General features: G+C 37.7%; 1 protein-coding gene and 1 long non-coding RNA gene across 2 annotated transcripts; both read left to right on the top strand.

Moving 5' to 3' along the window:
- Positions 1 to 1,382: 1,382 nt before the first annotated feature.
- On the top strand, positions 1,383 to 1,936 carry LOC148082371 (uncharacterized). Its single transcript, XR_015710839.1, has 3 exons — positions 1,383 to 1,499; positions 1,581 to 1,659; positions 1,896 to 1,936. It is a non-coding gene; the product is annotated as an uncharacterized LOC148082371 (long non-coding RNA).
- Positions 1,937 to 4,837: 2,901 nt separating this feature from the next.
- Positions 4,838 to 20,956, top strand: LOC148082370 (adenylate cyclase type 4). Its single transcript, XM_087789539.1, has 25 exons — positions 4,838 to 5,015; positions 6,418 to 7,478; positions 9,086 to 9,283; positions 9,370 to 9,531; positions 10,050 to 10,199; positions 10,598 to 10,752; positions 10,959 to 11,070; positions 11,149 to 11,276; positions 15,033 to 15,191; positions 15,331 to 15,664; positions 15,771 to 15,793; positions 15,889 to 15,942; positions 16,029 to 16,092; positions 16,178 to 16,275; positions 16,379 to 16,463; positions 16,581 to 16,718; positions 16,798 to 16,875; positions 16,956 to 17,131; positions 17,243 to 17,327; positions 17,390 to 17,548; positions 17,630 to 17,776; positions 17,858 to 17,962; positions 18,062 to 18,176; positions 18,647 to 18,771; positions 19,964 to 20,956. The coding sequence occupies exons 2-25, from the start codon at positions 6,711 to 6,713 to the stop codon at positions 20,096 to 20,098; spliced, it is 3,753 nt and encodes a 1,250-aa protein (XP_087645665.1). The 5' UTR covers positions 4,838 to 5,015; positions 6,418 to 6,710; the 3' UTR covers positions 20,099 to 20,956.
- The last annotated feature ends 100 nt before the right edge of the window (positions 20,957 to 21,056 follow it).

Here is a 21,056-nt window from a genome sequence, read left to right as displayed (position 1 = left end):
CACTTCTGACACCATTTTGTTGTCAAAACGTTGGACACCAGTGAAGTTTGGTCAGTCTGTATAATGACGTTTGTGATAGCCTTTTAATCACAACAAAGAAACTCTCAAAATAAAAGGGGAGAGCAAAATGATTGAGAGACAGTCCATTGACCTCTCATCTACCATCCCTTAAAGAAAAATGCATCGCAGCATTGGTCAATGTGTAGTACATCTTCAGTGGTTAGTCGTGGATTTCAACCTCTTAAATTATCCAGAGAAAGCACAAGGAGAATCTGGAGTTTGTGGGTCCAGGAAGCTTCTCACTAGAAGGACATCGATGTCCAGATTGGTGAGGATGGAAGTGAAAAGCGACAAGAGGATGTTGTAAACATGATGTTAAGTGCTGAGTCAGCAAGGGGAGTCCACCATGGTAATGAACGAGGACTTTGCATGAGAATCTATATATTTTGGAAAAACAAAATCAACACAATTAGCATATGTTTCCTTTTTAATATTATCAGGAACAATTAAAATAAATAATACTCCAGTCAAGTTTATGCTTTCAAATGTTTTGACCTCCAAGGTATCTAAAACATTTGGGATATTGGTTGGTTGTGCATCCTCAAATCAGAAAGGTCAGCAGGATCAGATGCATCATTCATTGTAGAAAGCAGGAACATATCATCTGCAAAAATCCAAATAAGATCTGTAGTTCGTTTAACTTTCTTCATCCTGGATGTATTAAGTACAACAAATGTGTGAATGGCTGAATTTCCCCTCGCGGGACTAATAAGGGATTCTAAAAAAAATAAAATAAAAAAAAAATACTGAACAAAGTCCATTGCATAAATTGATATATAAAAGTCATATTCACTATTTCTGTTCCCAAAATCTGAGAACGCAGATGGTCCCACAAAGAATCACACAAAGTTTGTAAAGACTTCAAAATCCTTATTAGGGTGAAGATATGGTGTTTTCTATTGGATTAAATCCAATACAGAATACAAAATTCAACAGTGGGATAAATCTGAATTGTCCATTAGAATTCCTTGAAAAAGTCTTGAGACCTCTCAAACAATCACAGCAACATTTTATATTTGCAAATCGTGCAAGAATGTAGTAATGGCGGTTGAAAAATGAGATTTTTAATGAAGTTAATGTGCAAAAATGAAACATAACCTTAGCAAAATTTGAAATGTAACTAATGCTATCAAAGTGATGTAATATGACTCATGCTAAGCAAAAACTTGATAATTAAAATAACTCAAGAAAGATAAAAAACGTAAACATTAAATGCGACTGGATCTTAATTGCTGTTAATCGTCTGTTTAATTTTCTCACCTTGTTATATTTACTCATGCTAAATGCCAAATATTTTTGACTGATAATGGCTCTGCTACAGGGTGTATACACAACAGAACAAACACTCCGTATGGGCACGTACTTATATAGATGCATGTCATCCAAATGGGACATATTCAGACTCTGACTCTGTCCCAGGAGCATCTGAAAATTCATCGGTGAGCTCATCGTCATCTCATGCACTTTTTTTAATCAAGGATTTCTTTTGTTCATTATTCATTTTCTAATTTTCATTCTAGAAAATGAGGATTCCTATTTGGTTTCTGTTCTTCGCCTTGCTGGCTGCAATGAGTGCACTGCAGGCAACTGCTACTCGAGGTGAGTCTCTAACTTTACATCAGAACGAGTTATTTAAATACATTTGACATCAAATGATCACGCTTGTACCAAATGTATTGTCAACCGCAGCTAATAAATCATATGAATACAAATCTGAGAAATGACAATGCAGAGGAAAAATATATGTTTTTGGTCTTGATGATGCAAATATAACTGTTTTTTAAAGTAAATTCCATTAAGTTACAAATGTATTTTTGTTTTTATCTTACTTTAAGGCAAGCAGAGCTCTGAATCTGACGAGGATAACCAGTTCACCTTGAATAAAGTGAGAGTCAGGAGGCTTGTCAGGAAGCACTGAAGCTTGTAAGAACTTTTTTGTTGATATGATGACCTTGTTTTCGGTTTCTTTGAACAGTAAAGAACTAAAGTCTCCTTTTTCCATCAGACCTGATCTTCAGCTCCACATTGGCTATGACGTTGTCTCTGAAATGAAATGAGATTAACCTGAATCCTTCAATAAAATGTGGAGATAAGTTGCATTTTCTCCCTCCTTATTTCCAGTTATGTGTGATGACAAAGTAAAGGTCTTCATGTTGGGGCTAAAAATGTATTTGGCAAATTAATGCTTTGGACCATTAAGAATCTCATCAAGCTGGCAAATGTATTATCAGCAAAAATAATGGTCAATGGTTAAATCCAATATAAAAACGAATGAAATATCAGGATTTTAGCTCTTCTTTACTTCAGGGGGAGCCGAGAGACGCGCAAAACAAATAGACGCACAAAAATTAATAAAAAATATATTATTTCTCTTCCATTCATTATTACTATCTGAAATGTGTTTTGTTTTTTTTTGTTTTTTTTAAGGCATTTCCTCCGAAGTAACATAAGCTTGTGACTCTTGCCAAGTTTAAAAAAATAAAATACAATTTAATTTATTTACTCTTTTTATCTGAAGGTTGGTCTGTCAACATAATGTTGACCTCAAAACTGGTCCACAATGCAAAAGAAAGCTAGCGGATCCCTTACCAATTTTGGGAGTTAAGTTAATAAATGTGTTAGTAATTTGTTATTACAAACAACTGTGATGTCAAATTCCAAATTTAATAATTTCTGGTCTGTTTAATTGTCTAATAACTGTGCACATTGGAATTGTGTAACAGGTGACGACACAAAACCAATTTACAAAGTTAACGTTTAAGCAAAGTGACCCGTTCAAGAGGATTTATTAACTACAAATAGGAATCAATTTCCTTACTCCAGGTATGTAATTATAGCTTTCCTATTTTTGTAAAGGACGTTTATCTGGTTGAACCACAACAATAAAAAACATGCATGGTGTCTATTTTAAAACATTGTGAGACTTTTGGAATTTGTGCTCTGACTCACACATGAGAAAACAAAAGGTAGGTAATTAGCCAAACAAACGTTTGATCTGTTCTGTGAAGTGCAATAGCAGTTCTGTGCAGTCAAAACTAGTCCGATCAGGATAGTATTAATACTTGCTGCCACACTCATACGAGAAGATACATTGAATGCATGATCATTTTCTCATATACATAAGCAGTAAGCTGCACACACACCTGAAGCTGAGAGGGCACAAGAACATTTACTATGTGGACTAAACATAGATTTTATCTCTCACTGTGCCCTGCTGTGTTTGTCCATGTTGTAAAGTTGCTTGACCAGCAAAATTAGACAATGTTAACGCGCCAATAAAAGAAGCCTCGTTTGTAAAGATTGAAACATGAGCCGGGACAAAAAGACTGACGACTATTTTACACCTATTTGATGGTGTTGAGCAAGAGTGGTGTTAAATCAGACAAACATATACATGTCTGTGAGAAGGTAAGTAAGTAACAGATATTTTTAAAGCGCCTTTCTAGAACAGAGAGCTTCAATCAAAAGCAATACACAGTTAAAAATAAATATAGATTTAAAAACTCTAATAGGCCAAGACATAAGACAAACAGTCCCAGAAGACTAGGAAAAAGCCTGCACAAATAAGAAAGTCTTAAGATGTTTCTTGAAGGAGTCAGTAGATCCATCAAACACAGAGGGAGAGGAAGATCGTTCCAAAGCAACAGCCTGGAAGGATTTATCTCCTCTGGTCCTGAAGCGTGAGTGCAGAACCATCAGTAGATTCTGATCCACAGACCTCGGAGCCCGAGCTGGGGTGTAAGGTTGGATCCGATCACTGATGTAAGGAGGAGCCTGACCATGAATAGATCTGAAAGTAAGAACCAGAATTTTAAAGTTGATCCTAAAAAAAATGGCACCCAATGCAGCGTTTTTAGGATCGGGGAAATGTGAGTTTTTCTACTAGAGCGGGTCACAAAGTTTTGTATTAAGTGTAGGCGAGACCGCCAACAATATATAGCCAACAAACACTCAGAGCTTGTGAGTGATGCAATTATTTAACTGCTTGAATAAAGAATGAAATAGATCAGCAATGATATAGAGCTATGGAAACAAATATGCATTACGTCTCTAATCTATGTGATACCAAAACTGAAATAATAAATAGGTTTCTTATAATGTTCCTACAATATAAGGAATCATAGGGACTCAAAGAAAGCCTGTAAGTTGAAGGCAACAGTTGTGCTGGTGCTGATTGTAGCACCGGGAACAGTGACCCCCTGCACTGGAGGAGAGGCTCCAACAGATGACTGGAAAAGGTAAACCTCTCACCCCAGAAGTTCTAGAAACAGCCGAAATACTACTCAGGCTCCTAAGCAGAAGAGGATGAACAGCAGCCCACCTCACCAGGGGACAGGGGAGTGGGAGTATGTTCATGTAAACCTGGTGTCAAATCAATAAAAGCATATATAGCCAATCTGTCAATCAGGAAACATAACAGCTATTTTGAATTACGTTTTGAGCTCTAAAATCCTTTCAAAAGATTTGAACAGAAGGTAAAAAATGTATAAAACTAAGTGTAGTTTTTACATCTTCTGAGTTCTGATCAAACAGGTTTTACCTATTTTAGCAATATTGTGAGGCCACTCGTTCGTGTTCCTTTGCATGTCTTGTCATGTCTAGTAAAAATCCAATTCCAGACCAGATCGACTCCTGAAGACATGAAATTGACCCTTGACCCCGGACCCGTCGTCCACCGTCTCCTCTGTTTACTTCATTGTATTTGCATAGCTGGGCTTGATGAGACAGCGCATGCGCGGGAGCGCAGCTTCCCACACCTTGATCGCGCGGCGATGTCAGTCACACACGACCGCACGCGCGCTGGACCAGAGAACAAACTTTACGGTCGGAGATAATTTCATTTATTTTCTTAGCGTTTTCTTGACCCTCAATAGAAGGTAAATACCTGCTGTTGTTATTGGGAATATGGAGAGAGAAGTCGGCTGAAGAAAGACGCAACAAGGTGCAGTAATGAGGTGAGAGAAGTCACTTTAAACGTCATCGCTATAAAAGAAAACTAGCTTTAGCGTTTGGCTAACACGTACTTTATTGTCATGTTTTTAAATTGAAATAAACAACAAGATATACAAATAGAAAACTTGATCAATTAAAGATGTCCTTGTGGAAATTAATGTAGACACACCTCATTAAAAGAAATATATTCGTAAAAGCTTTACTATCAATAAATGAAAACATATTAAGATAACAAAAAAACCTCCTATGTGAACATTGTTAAGCTCCTTAATATGAAGTCAATTTATGTTTCTTTATATTTTTATGTAAAGAATGTAACAACATTTAATTCTGGTCCATTATATTAATGTCATCCCTAAGATTAACTCCCAGAGAATATACATAAGGGATGAACAGCCATTTGCCAATACTTAAACCTCAGATAAATCCTCCTATATTGGATAACTTCTGTTTTGATTTACATTCATGAATTACACTTGAGTGAAGGAAACTGAGCTCCATCCCCGTCTGACCCACTGTCCTCAACACCTCCTGACAATATAGTTCAAATAGGGCCACTTTCCTCTTCATAATTCAATCTGCTTCCTCCTCAAAGAATATCCACACATTGAACTCAAACACATCTGCTTCACTGATCTCAATTGTGCTGTTTTACATCTGCTTATCGTGTCACAAAACAACTCTTCTTTTAAGCCCACATAGCTGAAGTTAACATTATATGCATGTAATTTAGTGTATGGAAAAACAATGGAATATGTAGGGTTTTTTTACACATGAGAAAAACACAATCTTTCTGAGTATTTCCTGTTGAATAATTGATGATTGTGTCTGAAACCCTTTAAAACAGGTAGTTGTTAAAGTGAGCTAGTACTTACAGGGTACGTACTCAAAGTAAAGACATTAATCGAATGTCGATTATAGACGAGCCATTCAACTCAGACCTGTATTTAAAGTTAGTTGGGAATAAATTAGAATTTACGAAAATATGGTAAACTTCTGGTAAAACATTAAGGAAGTAATATTTTTGTAGCGCTTTTATAGACCAGGGTCACAAAGCGCTTGAACAATCAATTCAATACCCAGTAAAATAGATGCTTAAAAGGTCAAGAGACAACACAAGAAAAGGGAAAATCAAGGTACAAGGGTGCGTCGCTGTCATTCCAGTACACACCTGTACACTGTGTTATGAATGAGTGTGTTGCTGAAACTTGACAAACACGTTTTTATGCATAACAGGGAAGTGAATCAAAGAAGTTTGGCATTACATGGAATTAAAACCCTGCATCACACTATGTCCTGATTATTTTCTCTTCTATAAATATACCAATGGTCACTTTTTAAGGAACCTGTGGTTGATTGTTATTTTCTGTATTTGTTTAGTAACTTCTCTTTTCTTTGTTGTAGGAAAGAGAGAACCTCGACTGTGGTTTGTGGATGTCACACAACATATCATCGATGTGGGACATTAACTGACCTCGAAGACAACTGAAGTCGTCCTTCATCTTTAGAATCTGTCTGATCCCTAAGAAATTGCTAACAAATGTAACTGCTTGACTTTTTCTGAAATGAGTCAAGATTTTAAAAAGGTCAAATGCTTTCATGGTCGGATGTTTAAACACATCGTGACTCAAAGCTGACCAGCCACTGACCAGCCACTGACCAGAAAAAACAACTTGGATCAGTTACATTAAGCCACAATGTCAGACAAATCTGAAAGTGAGTTGGAAAAGACTGACGAATCTTTGAAGGATCCTTCACAGCTGGACAATGGAAATGAGTGCATCAATGAGAGGAACAGTGAAGGAGAGGAACTGGAGATGAAACATCTCAAGCAACCTGCAGAAGTGATTAGACCCACCGCTTTGCAGGATTCTCTGGAGTTTAAGGATGGAAAAACTGTTCTGACGCCTGACACTTACATGGACAACAGTCAATGTGTGGAGGATGATGATCATGTTCTAACCAGGTTAAAATCTGGACTTCAAAAAGACAAAGATAGCTGCTCACAAGAAAAAAGTGACTGGCTCTACAAAATTATTAAACCAAGTCCCAATTTCACCAGCAGTGATTCCAGCATTGACCTCTCTGTGGACGATTCCAGTAGCATGAAGGGAAGTTCTCGTGATAATAAAACAGAGGATATTTCAGACACAGACAAATGCGCAAATATATTCTCTGACGATAAGCAAGGAACGCGCAGCATCCCGTACCAAACCAATACAGATGTAAGGCGGCAGTCTAGACCCAGGGAGTCCATTAACAGCTGGCAAAGCGATGACGAGGATGAAGATTGGCAAAGCATCAAGTCCGGACACAGTGCGGTTGAAGGAGTCTGCTGCTGCTGTCAGGCGGTCCACAGAGCTTTTCTGAGATGTGTGGAGGAGACCCCGGCGATGCTGTCAGGACTGGTTCTGTCATTGGCCTTCTGCGTGGCCATCATTGTGCTGATTCCTGCTACAGGAAGGGTAAGTTATGGAATGTACAAAATTTTACTTTGGAAGTTCTGGAATAGACCCAAGAGACATGGGAGAAGAATAAACAGCAGGACTGATCAGAAACCTTTTTCTGATGTTTTTTTTTTTTAAGTTTTAGGTATTTTTAAATGTGTATTGTTTTCATTGTTCAAGCACTTTGTGACCCTGGTCTAGAAAAGCGCTTTACAAATAACTATTAATTACTTACTAACTTACTTACTGATAAAACAATGTTACATTTTAAATCCAAAAAAGAGGAATGGAAAAACATTTTTTAAACCTCTAGATAAACCTTTTCAGATTGTTTACTGTTGGCCTGTCTTATCTCTGATGAAGACATTGATAAGAGGCTGCCTAACAAACACAGATGCAATGACATAGACGCACACAACTGATGCTGTGGATAGATGTTTTTCATCATATACTGTAGTTTAAGTTGCTTCAATGGAAAGTTGGGTTTTTACATGAGTTGCCCTTTATGAACCAAACTGGTGTGTTGTTCCTTTACTGACCAGCTACAGCTTTTGTTTTTATGTGTTTTATCTTTAATGGAAACAAGGCTGTCATGTGGAGATAGTTGACAAATTATTGACAGATTAGGACATGTTACAGTAAATTGGCTTGTACTTGTTGAAGCTCCATTCAAAGTATCATAGTTAATAGATTATCTACTGACAAATACCTTCATGAAGTTCATTTGTTTCCGAAGTTCTTTGAAAGGTTACCATTTGCGTGAGTAAGCAATTACAAATTCTGGCTGGAAACACATTGCCCTGACCTAGTTCAGCAACATAAGGGAAGTCAGTCTTTCAATGATTAGTCGTGAGTGTGTCAGTTGACACCTCGTGTGTGATGCACCTCTGCACACATCTTAAGTGACAAGATCAGATCTCACCTGCTGTCTGTACGTGGAGCTGAAGTCATGTTATATTTGAACACACAATGGCTACATATGTTGATATCAACGACCATTGAATGGTTCTGTGTTCAGTTTATTTCAGAGCGTAAGATGAATTATTATGAAATACAGTATATGCATATATTTTTCATTTACCATTATTACAGTGTGTCATTAGACCTAAAACCATGTAACTATCACAGATTAATCACTCGCCCTTTTTCTTTAGACTATTTTTATGAGCTTGCAAAGACTGTTAATGTGCATTTAAGTTTTTACATGGAAAGGAAATGTCTTGTAGTGGAGGCTGTTAAATTTAAAGGACTATTTGTGGATGAAATGTGGTTGGAAACACATATGTAGCACGTGATAAATAACTTTTTCAAGAGTTTATATAAGATCGGATACATTCATGTTTTTATAAAAGAAAAAAAGAAAATCCTACTTAAATATCAGTTTTGAAATGCACCCTGTAAATGTATTTAAAGTGTAATACTGACAGTTGATCCTCAATTACACACAAGAGCAATAAACTAAGTCAAGATCGTCGTTCTAATCAGGTCAGACACACCTTCAATTGAGGCCAATAGTCTGTGTTTGTTCAAGCATAGACGTATAATGTGTCATGGTTTAATTGTCTGTATTGTTTTGCTGTTTTCTTTGAAGACATTAAAAAAAAACAAAAAACTCTCCATTTCAGGATATTTACGTCCACGTGGGTGCTTTATCAATCGTATGTATTGTCCTGTGTCTGAGTGCGGTGCTGCTCATCTGCTTACCGTGGTTGGCAACTGTGAGGCGCTGTGGAGGAGCGTTGGCTCTTTTTGTCTGGGGCACACTTTACGTCACTGCAATTGTCTTTGTGTTCACTGGAGGACCTGTCACAGCATGGGAACAAGTAAGAAGAATCACCAAATACATGCTCAGATTTAATCAACAAAAACCTAATATAAACCCTCTTTTTGGTGTGTTTTTTTCTTGTAGGTGGCTTTTTTCATGTTCTTGTCTCTTAGTGTGTACACTGTGCTGCCTCTCTCAGTGGCCTGGGCGCTCATGGTTGGGATTGGAACTAGTGTATCACACGTCATCATTATCAGTGTGTATGTCCCCGTCACCAGCCCAGAGACACCAGATTTGGCTGTGCAGGTAAAGATAATATGGAAGTAAAGGTGTGCCAACAGACTTTGAATATAAGTTGATTTCTTACGGCATCAAAACCAGACTCTGACTTTGAAAGACACCTAAATTTCAAGCACTGTGTTTTCTTTCTCAATGCATGGAAAATTATGTAGAAATCAATTCAGATTTAAATGTAAAAATACAATGTTAAAAAAAATTCTTTGCGTTGAATTTTAATTTTAATTTAATCTTTTACGTATAATACGTTTTTACACAATACATTTTACACTAAATTTAGTCATACATGGAAAAGTATATAAATGGGAAAAAAATAACATTTTTTTAATAATTGATCGTTTACAAAATAAAAGTCTGATAACGATGCTCTAAAAAGTTTTATAAATGCATTTTCAAAGTCCGATGGCACACATTTACTTTGATAGGACAAGATATAATATACAATTTCATTTTAAAGATGTACACTATATTTATGTACTGTTCAAATATTGAAAATATATATAAATATGTTTCTCTTTTTTTTCCAGCTGGTTGCTAACGCTGTCTTGTTTTTCTGCGTGAACTGTGTTGGGTTTTTCCACCTCTGGATGACGGAGCACAACCTCAGGGTTTCAAATCAGAAAAGGGAGGAGTTCAGCGCTATACGCTCCCAGAAAGAAATAAAAAAATATCAACAGGTAAAATCTTTTTTCCATAAAAATGTTCTGATATAATTTGGAAGATAGTTTGGTATATATACCAACTATTTGTGTATTAATTAGGTAAATCATATTTGTGGCTGTAAATGTACTTACTAATCCATACAGAAATTAAGTTTTACCATGAAATCATTATATGTAATGACACTGTAAATAAAGTAATGCGAGGTGAACAGCTTGTGTTGTGTTCAGGTCAATAGATCAAATATTTACTTGTGTGACGTCCAGCAACTATTGAACAGCCTGTCACTATTTATGCAAACTGAAACGTGAGCCACTGTGTAAACAAGCCTGTTCTATAGCTGTTTCCATTACAGCCAAACATTTTAATATTTAACTGATACAGTTGTTCATTCTCTCTGTTTCTTTCAATACAGGAGCAGCTTCTCTTGTCTATATTGCCACGATACATCGCCATGGAGCTGAAGACAGAGGTGATCAAGAGACTGACCGAACCACAGAGTGACAAAGAGAGCGAACAGAACACTAACAACTTCCACAGTCTCTACGTTCGAAAACATAAAGATGTCAGGTGAGGCTAGAATACTGATGTATGTTTTTTGATTAATTTCACAATCAAATGCATAATTAAAACATATAAAAACATTCTGCATTTCATGGTTAAAAGTGTGGTTTAGGAACCTCCAGTGAGAGGTTTCTGTTAATTGACTTTTCAACTGCATGAGTCAAGTGTTATTTTTGTGCCTTCTTAAAATAGCAATGTGCTTGTCTTTGCAGCATCCTGTATGCCGACATTGTGGGCTTCACCAAGCTCGCCAGCACCTGCACACCTGAAGAGCTAGTTGCTGTGCTCAACAAGCTCTTCGGCAGGTTTGACAACATTGCAAAGGTAAACGATTTGCGAAACTAAGTAGGAGAGTAGAGCAGAGTGAGTGCTTCACATTTTCTTGCTTTTTATGTTTTGTAGAAAAATGGATGTCTTCGCATTAAGATCCTGGGCGACTGCTACTACTGTGTCTCTGGACTTCCTGACCCAATCCCATCTCATGCTAGAAACTGTGTACGGATGGGGCTGGATATGTGCACTGCCATTAGGTTAGCATCTTATGAGAATGCAATGCAGTTCTATATTGTTGAAGGATACATTTCTTTTTTTTCTTTTATTTTTTAAATGTTTTATTTTCATTTTTTCAGAACAAAATGGTACATACAAGTATAAAGTACAGATTGAAAAGAAATATGAAATACAAAGTAATAGTAATAAAAAAATAATAATAATAATGAAAAAAATAATAAAAATAAAATGAAAACACACACCCCAGGGAGCATACCCATCAACAGTGGCGTCGTTAGCCCTGGGCGTCCGGGGCTTTAGCCCCGGATGTTTTAGGAATAGCCCCGGATCAATTTCGGATTTTTTTTTTTTTCTTTTTTTTATTATTTTTTTTTTTTTGTTAAAAAATTATAGCCCCGCGATAACATTCGCTGATTATAAAGCAAACGTTTTTCCAAAGCAGTCAAGTATGTTTTAGAAAATTTAGATGAATTGCTCCAGTTTCTCCCCTGTCCATAGAACGGGCAGCATATCCACATTGCGTTGGCATAGCAACCATCTCTAAGTGAGGAAAGCTGTGAAAGTTGTATGCTAATTTTCGGTGAAATACCATACTGTATCTGATGCTATAACAAACCAAGCCAGGTAAGGCAAGATAAGCTAGGACTGATGCTCTCTTTTTTAGCAACTGATTAAGTAAAAGACAAAAAAGTAGAGAGACATGACAACCACCGTTGTGTGGTTTAGTTACATGCTAGTCTACTACATGTTACTGCTAGCCTAGATTTTATGCAACAAAAAAAGGAAAACAGACACAAAACAAAGACAAGCAGGAATTCATTGAGTGTGAGGGTGATGAAAGGCTGTGTGTGTGTGTGTGTGTGTTTGTGAACAGGGCTTGTAGGTCCCGCTAGCTTCAATGCTAACTTACAATGCATTCTCAATGTACAATGCTGCCGCGATTAGCATCGCCGAATTTAAGCTACAATTAAACATTAAGAAAATTAACAAACATACTTGCTATGCCACAAAAGTAATTTAGATCCTTTAAACATAAATACTCGGGGACTGAGACTCTCTCAGGACAAGAAAGATGAGAATTAACTGACATGCTGTGCTCTCTTGCTGGTTGCATCAAACTAAACTAAGGTAACACAGGAGGGTCAAAAAACACAAATCACACATGCAATGCAGTTTTTAACCACCAGGCGTTACAGCAAAAACTAATTGTGGTGCAGAACAGTAGTTCAAAATCATTTACTAGTATTTAGGAATTTTCACTTTAAAATAAAATAAGATTGAAATTGACTGGTGTGGGTAAATGTAAAAAGCATTAGACTATATTTTTAAGCAAAGCCAAAATTGTAATAAATGAATAGATAAACAACCCTCTATCTAAGTGTGTATTAAAGTATATTTGTCAATTCCACATGGAGTTTCAGGAAAGTGTCAGTTAATGTTGAATTGTATTATGATAAAATAATTTCAAGCAGTTTAATAACAGTTAACTTTCATTCACAGTTAGTGTCATCATGAGCAAGAGGAAAGGTGGAAGTGACATTCGTCACTTTTTTGGGCAGCCCCAGAAAATAAGAAAAGTAAGTTGAGAGCAGTGAGGAAATGTGTAATAGGCTTATGTTGCCACACCCTGCTGCTTCCTCACCAGAGAAAATAGAACATATTGCACTGTTGCTTTTCCAAAGCCTTAGCAAACAAGTAGGTTTCATATTTGCAAAAACAGCAAGAAACACAAAACTGTCAAAGGTCATGAGGTTGTTACTTTAAAATTATTGTACAGTGGTCAAGTGATATCTTAATGGCTTTTTGTCCAGTACCATGAGTGTTTGTTAGTTAAGTGTTCACAGTGGAGCAAGTGTTGTGGTTCCTAATGTTCCTATAATTCCTTAAATTGAATTTGACCCTATTACACACCTGCTTCACATGTTTCTTGAAGGAGAGCTGTGAGTCCACAGTTATTCCTAAATATTTAAAATGTGAAGCAGTCTGGATCTTTTCTCCATTAACAATGATATCAGGCTGATTTCCATTTGTTCTATTTTAAAAGTACATGCATGTTGTTTTACTGATGTTGAGTGTCAGGCAGGACTTTGAGAATCAATCAGTTAATTGAATCATTGTTTTTCATAGGCATATACGAGATAACACAAATATGTAGACTGCATTTAATGTTCTATTCCAATGTACCTTTTGTCTCTTGGATGTTTATTAAAGACAAACTGTTCGATAAAGCTGCCAATATATATATATATATATATATTTTTTTTTTTATCACAATAAGGGGAGAATAGTTGGCACAGCCTGTACCCTGTATATGTACTCACCCACACCCAATGGTCTGCATCCAATCAGCAGGCATTTGAGGACTGACATTTTAATTTTAACTGTTCTACTGCACCAGATTGATGCATTTAACTAACTGACGTGCAAAATTTTCTCCGGGGGGGTTGGGACAACCCCCCCGGACCTCCCTTAATCAATGTTCGCCCCTGGGCTAAGCCCCCGATGTCTCATGATCCTAACAACGCCCCTGCCCATCAACCTTGTTACTTTACAAAGTACATATATTTTTCAAGAGTTAGAAAAAGAAAATCAATAAATGCATCTAAACAGACAAAATGGAAAATAAAAGGACATATCTCCTTAAATGAAATCACTTCTAGTTGGTTTTACATATTCTGTCCATTTGGTCCACATCCTGTAGAACTTGTCCATATCTGTTTGGAGTGCAAAGGATAACTTCTCCATCTTATAGATGTCATAAATGATGTCTATCCAGTCCTCTGTCGTGGGTGGTTCAGATACACTTTTTTTTATGAATTATTTGTTCATTAGCCTGTTACAGACAGCCCTCTGCTTGTCATTTATGATATGTGTGGTGCTGATGGACACGATTGATGTAAGTGTGTGTGTGTTTGTGTGCGAGTGTGTGTGCGTGCGTCTAATACTGAAGGTGTTGCATCATGTTACAGATACTGTGTTAGTAACTGTAGAGCTTTTAGTATGTTTCTCTTTTATTGATTTCAATCCTTCATGTTCAATTTTCAATAACAAAAGTGCTCTGAGAACGCATTATAATGCCTTTGTATTTATGGGGTCGGAGGTGGGGCGCAAAGGTTTTTGATACTTAAAAGTGAGCCCTGAGTTGGGGACATCTGATGTACAGTATATTCTCCATCTTTAACTATAATCACCCAAATGCTATAAACAATCCCTAAATATAATGTAAGTTTAGTTATTATGTTATATTACACATGAAATGTCTAAAGTGCGGCATTGGGTAGATTTTGCGGCAGATTCTATGCTGCACGTAGCTTCAGTTATAAAACCTTGTATTCAACCAGAGATTAAAAAAGAAAAACTCCTTAACCCTTGTGTTGTCTCTGGGTCAAGGCCTGAAAACAAATGTGACCTTTGGGTCACCTTGCCCCTGAGGGTTAAATTCCACATGGTAAATTTATGTGTAAATGCTAAATACTCTTCTTTTTATCATGTTAAACTATTAGATGAATAAACTTAATTTAGAGATTTTAGAGTCATCTGAAATCTCACAAAGAAATTTAAAATCATTAACCAAGTACAGAACTTAACTTTCACAGTTTTGTTCAATCAAAGACTTGCTAGTTTATGATCAAATATTTTGTCCTTCTGCAACTGGAACTTAATGGATTTGATGCAAGTGTTTTTGTTATTGTATACAGTAGTTGTTTTTGGGCATAAAATGTCACTTTTAGAAGATACTAAATGTCTTTCTAACTGGACTGTTTCTCTCTTTGTAGTAAACTTAGAGAAGCAACAGGAGTGGAGATCAGCATGCGAGTGGGTGTCCACACTGGAAATGTGCTCTGTGGGGTTATTGGCCTGCAGAAATGGCAGTACGATGTGTGGTCACATGACGTGACGTTAGCCAACCACATGGAGTCTGGAGGTCTCCCAGGGTGAGAACTACCTACATTTAATTGAGTTGCTATTGTCAGTGACATCCTGACAATTTAAATATGTTTGAGTCAATGAGTGCCAATAAATCTCCAGAACAGGATTTATGAAAAACAATAAAATGCAACATGTTTTCAACAGGCGGGTCCACATCACACAGGAGACTCTGGACCATTTGAATGGCTCATATCAGGTGGAGGAAACAGATGGGGGGTCTCGTGATTCTCTTCTTAAAGGGAGAAAAACCTATCTGGTGATTGACCCTAACAAGCCAGACCATATCACCCGTAAAACCAAACCAACAAGCGATCTTGCAGTCAGCGAGACCCGACAGCGGGCGTCTGTCAGAATGTCTCAGTACCTGCAGTCCTGGCAAACCATCCATCCGTTTGCTGACCTGAGTAATCCTGATGCCAGACGCTCCAAGAGGAAAGTCCGCCCTCCAAGAGTCGTGACTCAATCCAAAGTTGATGATGTATGGTTCTTTTCTACATAGTGATTTGATAATGATGTTTTTTTGTCAAGTCATCCTATAATATCAGTATTACTTTTTATTTATCACTGTTGTTTGACTTTTGCAGGAAAAAGCATTTTGTGACAGCCGGTGAGTTTTTACATTTTTAAACAATCATAGGAATACTTGTTGATTAATAATATTTATATTACTAAGGTATTGACAATTATCTTGTTTTTTCATAGCCTGGTGGTCAATAGCAGTGTTAGAAAGTCACTGGACACTGTGAATCCAGCCTAGTAAGTATCACAATTGACAAAAAGCAGTCATTTACTTTATTAAATGACTGCTTTATTAAATTTGTAACTATTTTCTGTGTCATTAGCCGAAGAGCAAAGAAGCTCAACTGTTTGACTCTGCTGTTCAATGACTTCAACCTGGAGAAACAGGTTGCTAAACATTACAATTTGAAAAGTTAATATCAGCCTGGTTTTCCTTCCCTTGATCTAACAAGGTTCTTGTTGTGTGTTTCAGTTTCGCTTTTCAGAGGTGAATGGCTTACACCACTCCATGAGCTGCTTGGCGTTGATCTTCGTGACTCTTTTCGTGGTCCAGATGCTCGTTTCAGAGAAGTGGGTGAAAAAAAAGTACTCTACATACAATGTATCATTTGAATTGATGCATAGAAAAGGAATGAAAATGTTGACAATTCCATAATTATCATTTCTCTCACAGGAACTTTGAGATGGCAGTGTCTTATGGTGTAACATTTCCAGTGCTGGTGCTTCTTATGTCGATCACTTTCACTGGATATTTGAAGGTATTTGTTCAGTCAGGATTAACCAACAATACATGGCTTGAATTAGCTCAGTCAGCTGATTTAAAGAGACAATGCCGTTCCACAATATAAATGTAGATTTGTTAATGTTAATTTCAGAAATGGCAGTCCAAAATGCCCTCGGGCATTCAGTGGATATCAGGGTTGTCCAGCGGTGTCTCCACACATGCAGCAATACGAGTGTTTTTTGTCAGCTTGTGTTTACTCATCACACTTTTGATGGCTATCCTCAACTTTGTAAGGAAAAGTTTTCTATGAAGTTAATTTCTAATTAGGATGAATTTGTGTTGTTGAAGTGATGTTTGCTCTCCCTCAGTTCTTCCTGCCAGGAAATAACTGCACCTCTACAGTTGACAAGAAAGAGCTGCAGGGTCTCAAGCTCTACACTGTACCTGTGAGTTCTAAAATAGATTGTCTTCGGAAAATAAGCTTCTCAAACTTTTAGTGATGCTCTTCTTCTCCTCCCATATGCAGTATTACTTGTATTGTTGCCTGCTTGCCATGCTGGGCGTGATCGTGTTCATCAAGATTTGTATGTCGGTCAAGGCGCTGCTGCTCACACTGGCCGTGGTTGTTTACCTGGCCCTCTTTCTCTATGTGTACGCACCGCGGTCCTACTGCCTCGTCCACACGCTGTACAACGACACCAAGTGAGTCCTACAGATATATTAGATTAAACTTCTAGGCATTTAAGAAAGCTTTTATGTAGGTCATTGTCTTGAAAATACATGTATCTTGAATGTGTTTGTGTTCATGGACAGACCAGGAATCCTCAAAGATCCTCACATCATGTCAGGAGTGTGGCTGGTCATTTTTTACATCGTCTGCCTCATACTCGCCCGACAGGTTTGTCGTTTTTTTGTTGTGCATCTGTTTTAATGGAATCGTAACAAACAATATTCCGCCAGGATGAGTTAAGCTGCCGCGTAGACTTCCTGTTGCAGCGTTGCTTTCACACGGAGCGAGAGGAGATGGAGACGATGGAGAATGTCAACAAGCTTCTGCTGCAAAACGTCCTCCCGCTGCACGTCGTCTCTTTCTTCATAGGCAAAACCATTTGCAATCAGGTAAAAAGAAAACTTTATTGTTAGATTGTCCTTTATTAAAAGCTATTACATAACAATATTTTTCGTTGGCCCCTCCTCCAGGACCTGTACAGCCAGTCATATGAGTGTGTGTGTGTGCTGTTCGCCTCGGTGCCCCAGTTCAAAGAGTTTTACAGTGAGAGCAGCGCCAACAGGGACGGTCTGGAGTGTCTGCGCTTCCTCAATGAGATAATTGCAGACTTTGACGAGGTATGAGGAAGAAGTCCCCTGAGAATCTTCACTGTACAATTTGAATAATGTCCCACTTTCTTACACCAATGTGTCTCACAGCTTCTTTCTAAGCCCAAATTTTCATGCGTGGAGAAAATCAAGACCATTGGGAGCACCTATATGGCGGCAGCAGGTCTGACACACTCGGGGACAGATGAGAAAAAGGTAAATTTATACATGTCTTGCTGAATTCTTCTTACACAGTTTGTTTTTATTTTCTCATTCAAACCATTTGTCTTGCCTGTTATGTGGCGCCCCCTGCAGAAGGTTGACATGTCCTACTGTCACGTCCGTGCCATGGTGGAGTTTGCTCTTGCCCTGATGAACAAACTAGAGGCAATTAATACACACTCCTTTAACAACTTTAAACTACGGATCGGTAAGATTAACAACTACTTTATACCGCTTAACAAAATGTATCACTATGGAAATATTTCCCAGAACATGCGTGAAAAAAAATCTAAAACGTAATGACAAACCAAAACATTGGTAAAATTGCTTCAGATAACTGCAAATATACTTAAATATAACCGCTAATGTCAGTTATCCAATGAAAGAATTGAGTGCCAGTGCAAAACTGACATTTGTGATTGTAAGTAAGTAATTTTTATTTATATAGTGCTTTTCCAGACCAGGGTCACAAAGCGCTTAAACAATCATAACAATATTCAATAAAGTATATACTTTAAAGGGCAAGATAAAACTGATAACACAATAGGAGTTCAAGATAATCAAGGAAAAGGCCTATTGTGTTACTTAGCAACTCTTTTTTTTTTAATACAAATTTGTGAAAATAACTGATGAATGAAAAATGCTGAAAATACAATTTTCATCTTGTTTATTTGTCAGGAATCAATCACGGTCCGGTGATCGCAGGAGTCATTGGGGCTCATAAACCTCAATATGACATCTGGGGCAATTCTGTGAATGTGGCGAGCAGGATGGACAGCACAGGGGTGCTGGATAAGATACAGGTCAGTGACTTAACAACTGAGCAAACAATTGGTTATGTTTGTCCTGTTTTAAACTGTGAGATACAGAAGAAACATGCTGCTCTCTTGGAATTTGGAAATGGAAAGGAGAAAATAAATAAACTACCCACCGTGTGGAGCACAGCTAAGAACGCATTCAGGGTGCCTCTGTGATCAGCACTGCATGAGAGAGTGAACTTGCAGTCTTGTTAAGGAGATAACATCAAGGAGGAGGACTAAGAGGAAGCAACACAAATTTCTTCGGCTGAGACTCCTCTCAAGAGACCCGAAGAGGCTGCAACGCTTCAAGTTGAATGGCCTCGCAACCCTGCTGAAGGTTGCAATACCCGAAGCTGACACATTTAACGTGGATGCAGCGTTACCTGCGTCCACCCAGGTCTGCAGAAAAAAGAGCAGAACCTAAGCTATGGAGCAAGACTCTGGACAGATCTGCTGAGCCTTGCACCAGCGTTAAAACATGCTCCATTGTGACGCATACATTCTGTTGGTGGACGTGGCTGGTGCACTTTCCGAGGCTCTGACCACAGAACTGTCCAAGGTAGAGGACAGCGAGGGTCCAGAAGGGCGCTTGCTTACCCCTGGAGAAGCCAAGCTTTCAGCAGGTCTTTGCGTAACTGAGGAATGGACCACAGGCCTTCCGCCACCAGTTGAGACCTGAACCATCACTGCAGCCGTTCCATATTCAACAGGCCAAGTCTGACTAGATCTTTCATCTCTCAGGCAGCCCTGTCCCATAACTTTACCCTAGAATTGTGTAGACCAGGAGAAGGTTCTGAGCATATTTTGGAACATCTGCCTGAGATAAATAAATATAACCAGAAGACGGAACCCAGAACCAGGTTGAGTTTAAAAGGAAGGAAGACAGTGCTACCAAGTGGCCAGGAGAAGTGATTCCTGCATTTGATGTTAAATGTAGAATAATTGTGTCGGCTGCATATTTTTAATTCTAATTGAACATTTTTTAACATATCTGTGATATGATGTAAATTTTCTGTTTTCTAGTCTATAATTTAAGAGGTTTTCTTTTCAAATCTTACTTTAAGTAAGGTAAGGTAAGGTAAAACTTTATTGATTAGCTTAGTAAGATTAATAAAAAGATTGCATATGTTAAGAAATTCAACTTCAAAATATAATAATCCATCCTTTTCTTTCTCCGTCTTATTTTTCTCCTCAGGTGACGGAGGAGACTGCACAACTAGTGGAGAGTGTGGGATATAGCGTCACCCTGCGCGGTGTGGTCAATGTGAAAGGCAAAGGAGAGCTCACAACATACTTTGTCAACTCTGACCAATCATCTCCAATGTTCTAAAAAAAAAAAACATTAAACCAACAACATCAGGAAGTTGTGGAAGGCGTTTTTAAGAAACTGTGACACTTTAGGATTAAACCTGGTCAGGCAACCACATAAGAAGTGATGAAAAGCTGCCTTAATGCCAAAATAATACTGGAACTGAATGTCTTAAACCTGGCCGTATCTGAGCAGTAAAAGATATGAGGCTTGTTTTAACTCATGGATCATTTGCTGGTGGAGCCAACTCTGTACTGTATTCTGACTTTAATTATGTTTATATTTTTAGTTCTGACATGCACTGTTAATCGAGTGAAGAAAGTTAGTTCTCATTATGTATCATCTAGCCTTTCATATTGCTTTTCAACAATAGGTATGTTTTCCGTTTCCAGTTATGAGTTTGTCACTTTTTAACTTGAGTCACGTTGCTGCTTAACATCTTTGTCAGGAATTGTTTGTTTTTTTTAGCTGTCTCCAGCAGCATCTCCCAGGTAACCGAACAATACAGGTTTGATAAAATGTCAAGCAGTAATAAAATACAACTGGATCTCTCTAGTAGAATTAGCTCATGTGTCCTGGCAGGTTGAAGGGGAACAACTATTGATTGTTCCTCTTACAAAGCCGAAAAGCAGAAACCATCACGTATACACAGGAGGGAGCTTGTTTTGCATTCAATCTTATCTGTTCTCAGGGAATATAGCTTGTGTTTATCACATTTAAAAATGTACTGTAGTCTGCCTTAACCTGCTGATAATAATGTGTCGGACACATATTTTGCACTTATCATAATGACATATTTATGAGTTTTGTATTGTGTGCAGTTAACGTGAATGAACTGTGTATACATTGAAATGTTTAATTAAAAAAATAAAAAACTTTTGTTGAACTTTTTGTTGTAAGAAAGTCTGCGACTCTATTTGGCGTTAATTGACGAACCACTCCCTTCGTCATCCTATTGGTCCTTCTAACTTCACTGCAT

Source organism: Callionymus lyra, chromosome 4, assembly GCF_982586985.1.
Source record: "Callionymus lyra chromosome 4, fCalLyr1.hap1.1, whole genome shotgun sequence".
Taxonomy (NCBI): domain Eukaryota; kingdom Metazoa; phylum Chordata; class Actinopteri; order Syngnathiformes; family Callionymidae; genus Callionymus; species Callionymus lyra.
Note: the sequence above shows the minus strand (reverse complement) of the source record. Positions and strands in the feature narration are given on the sequence as shown.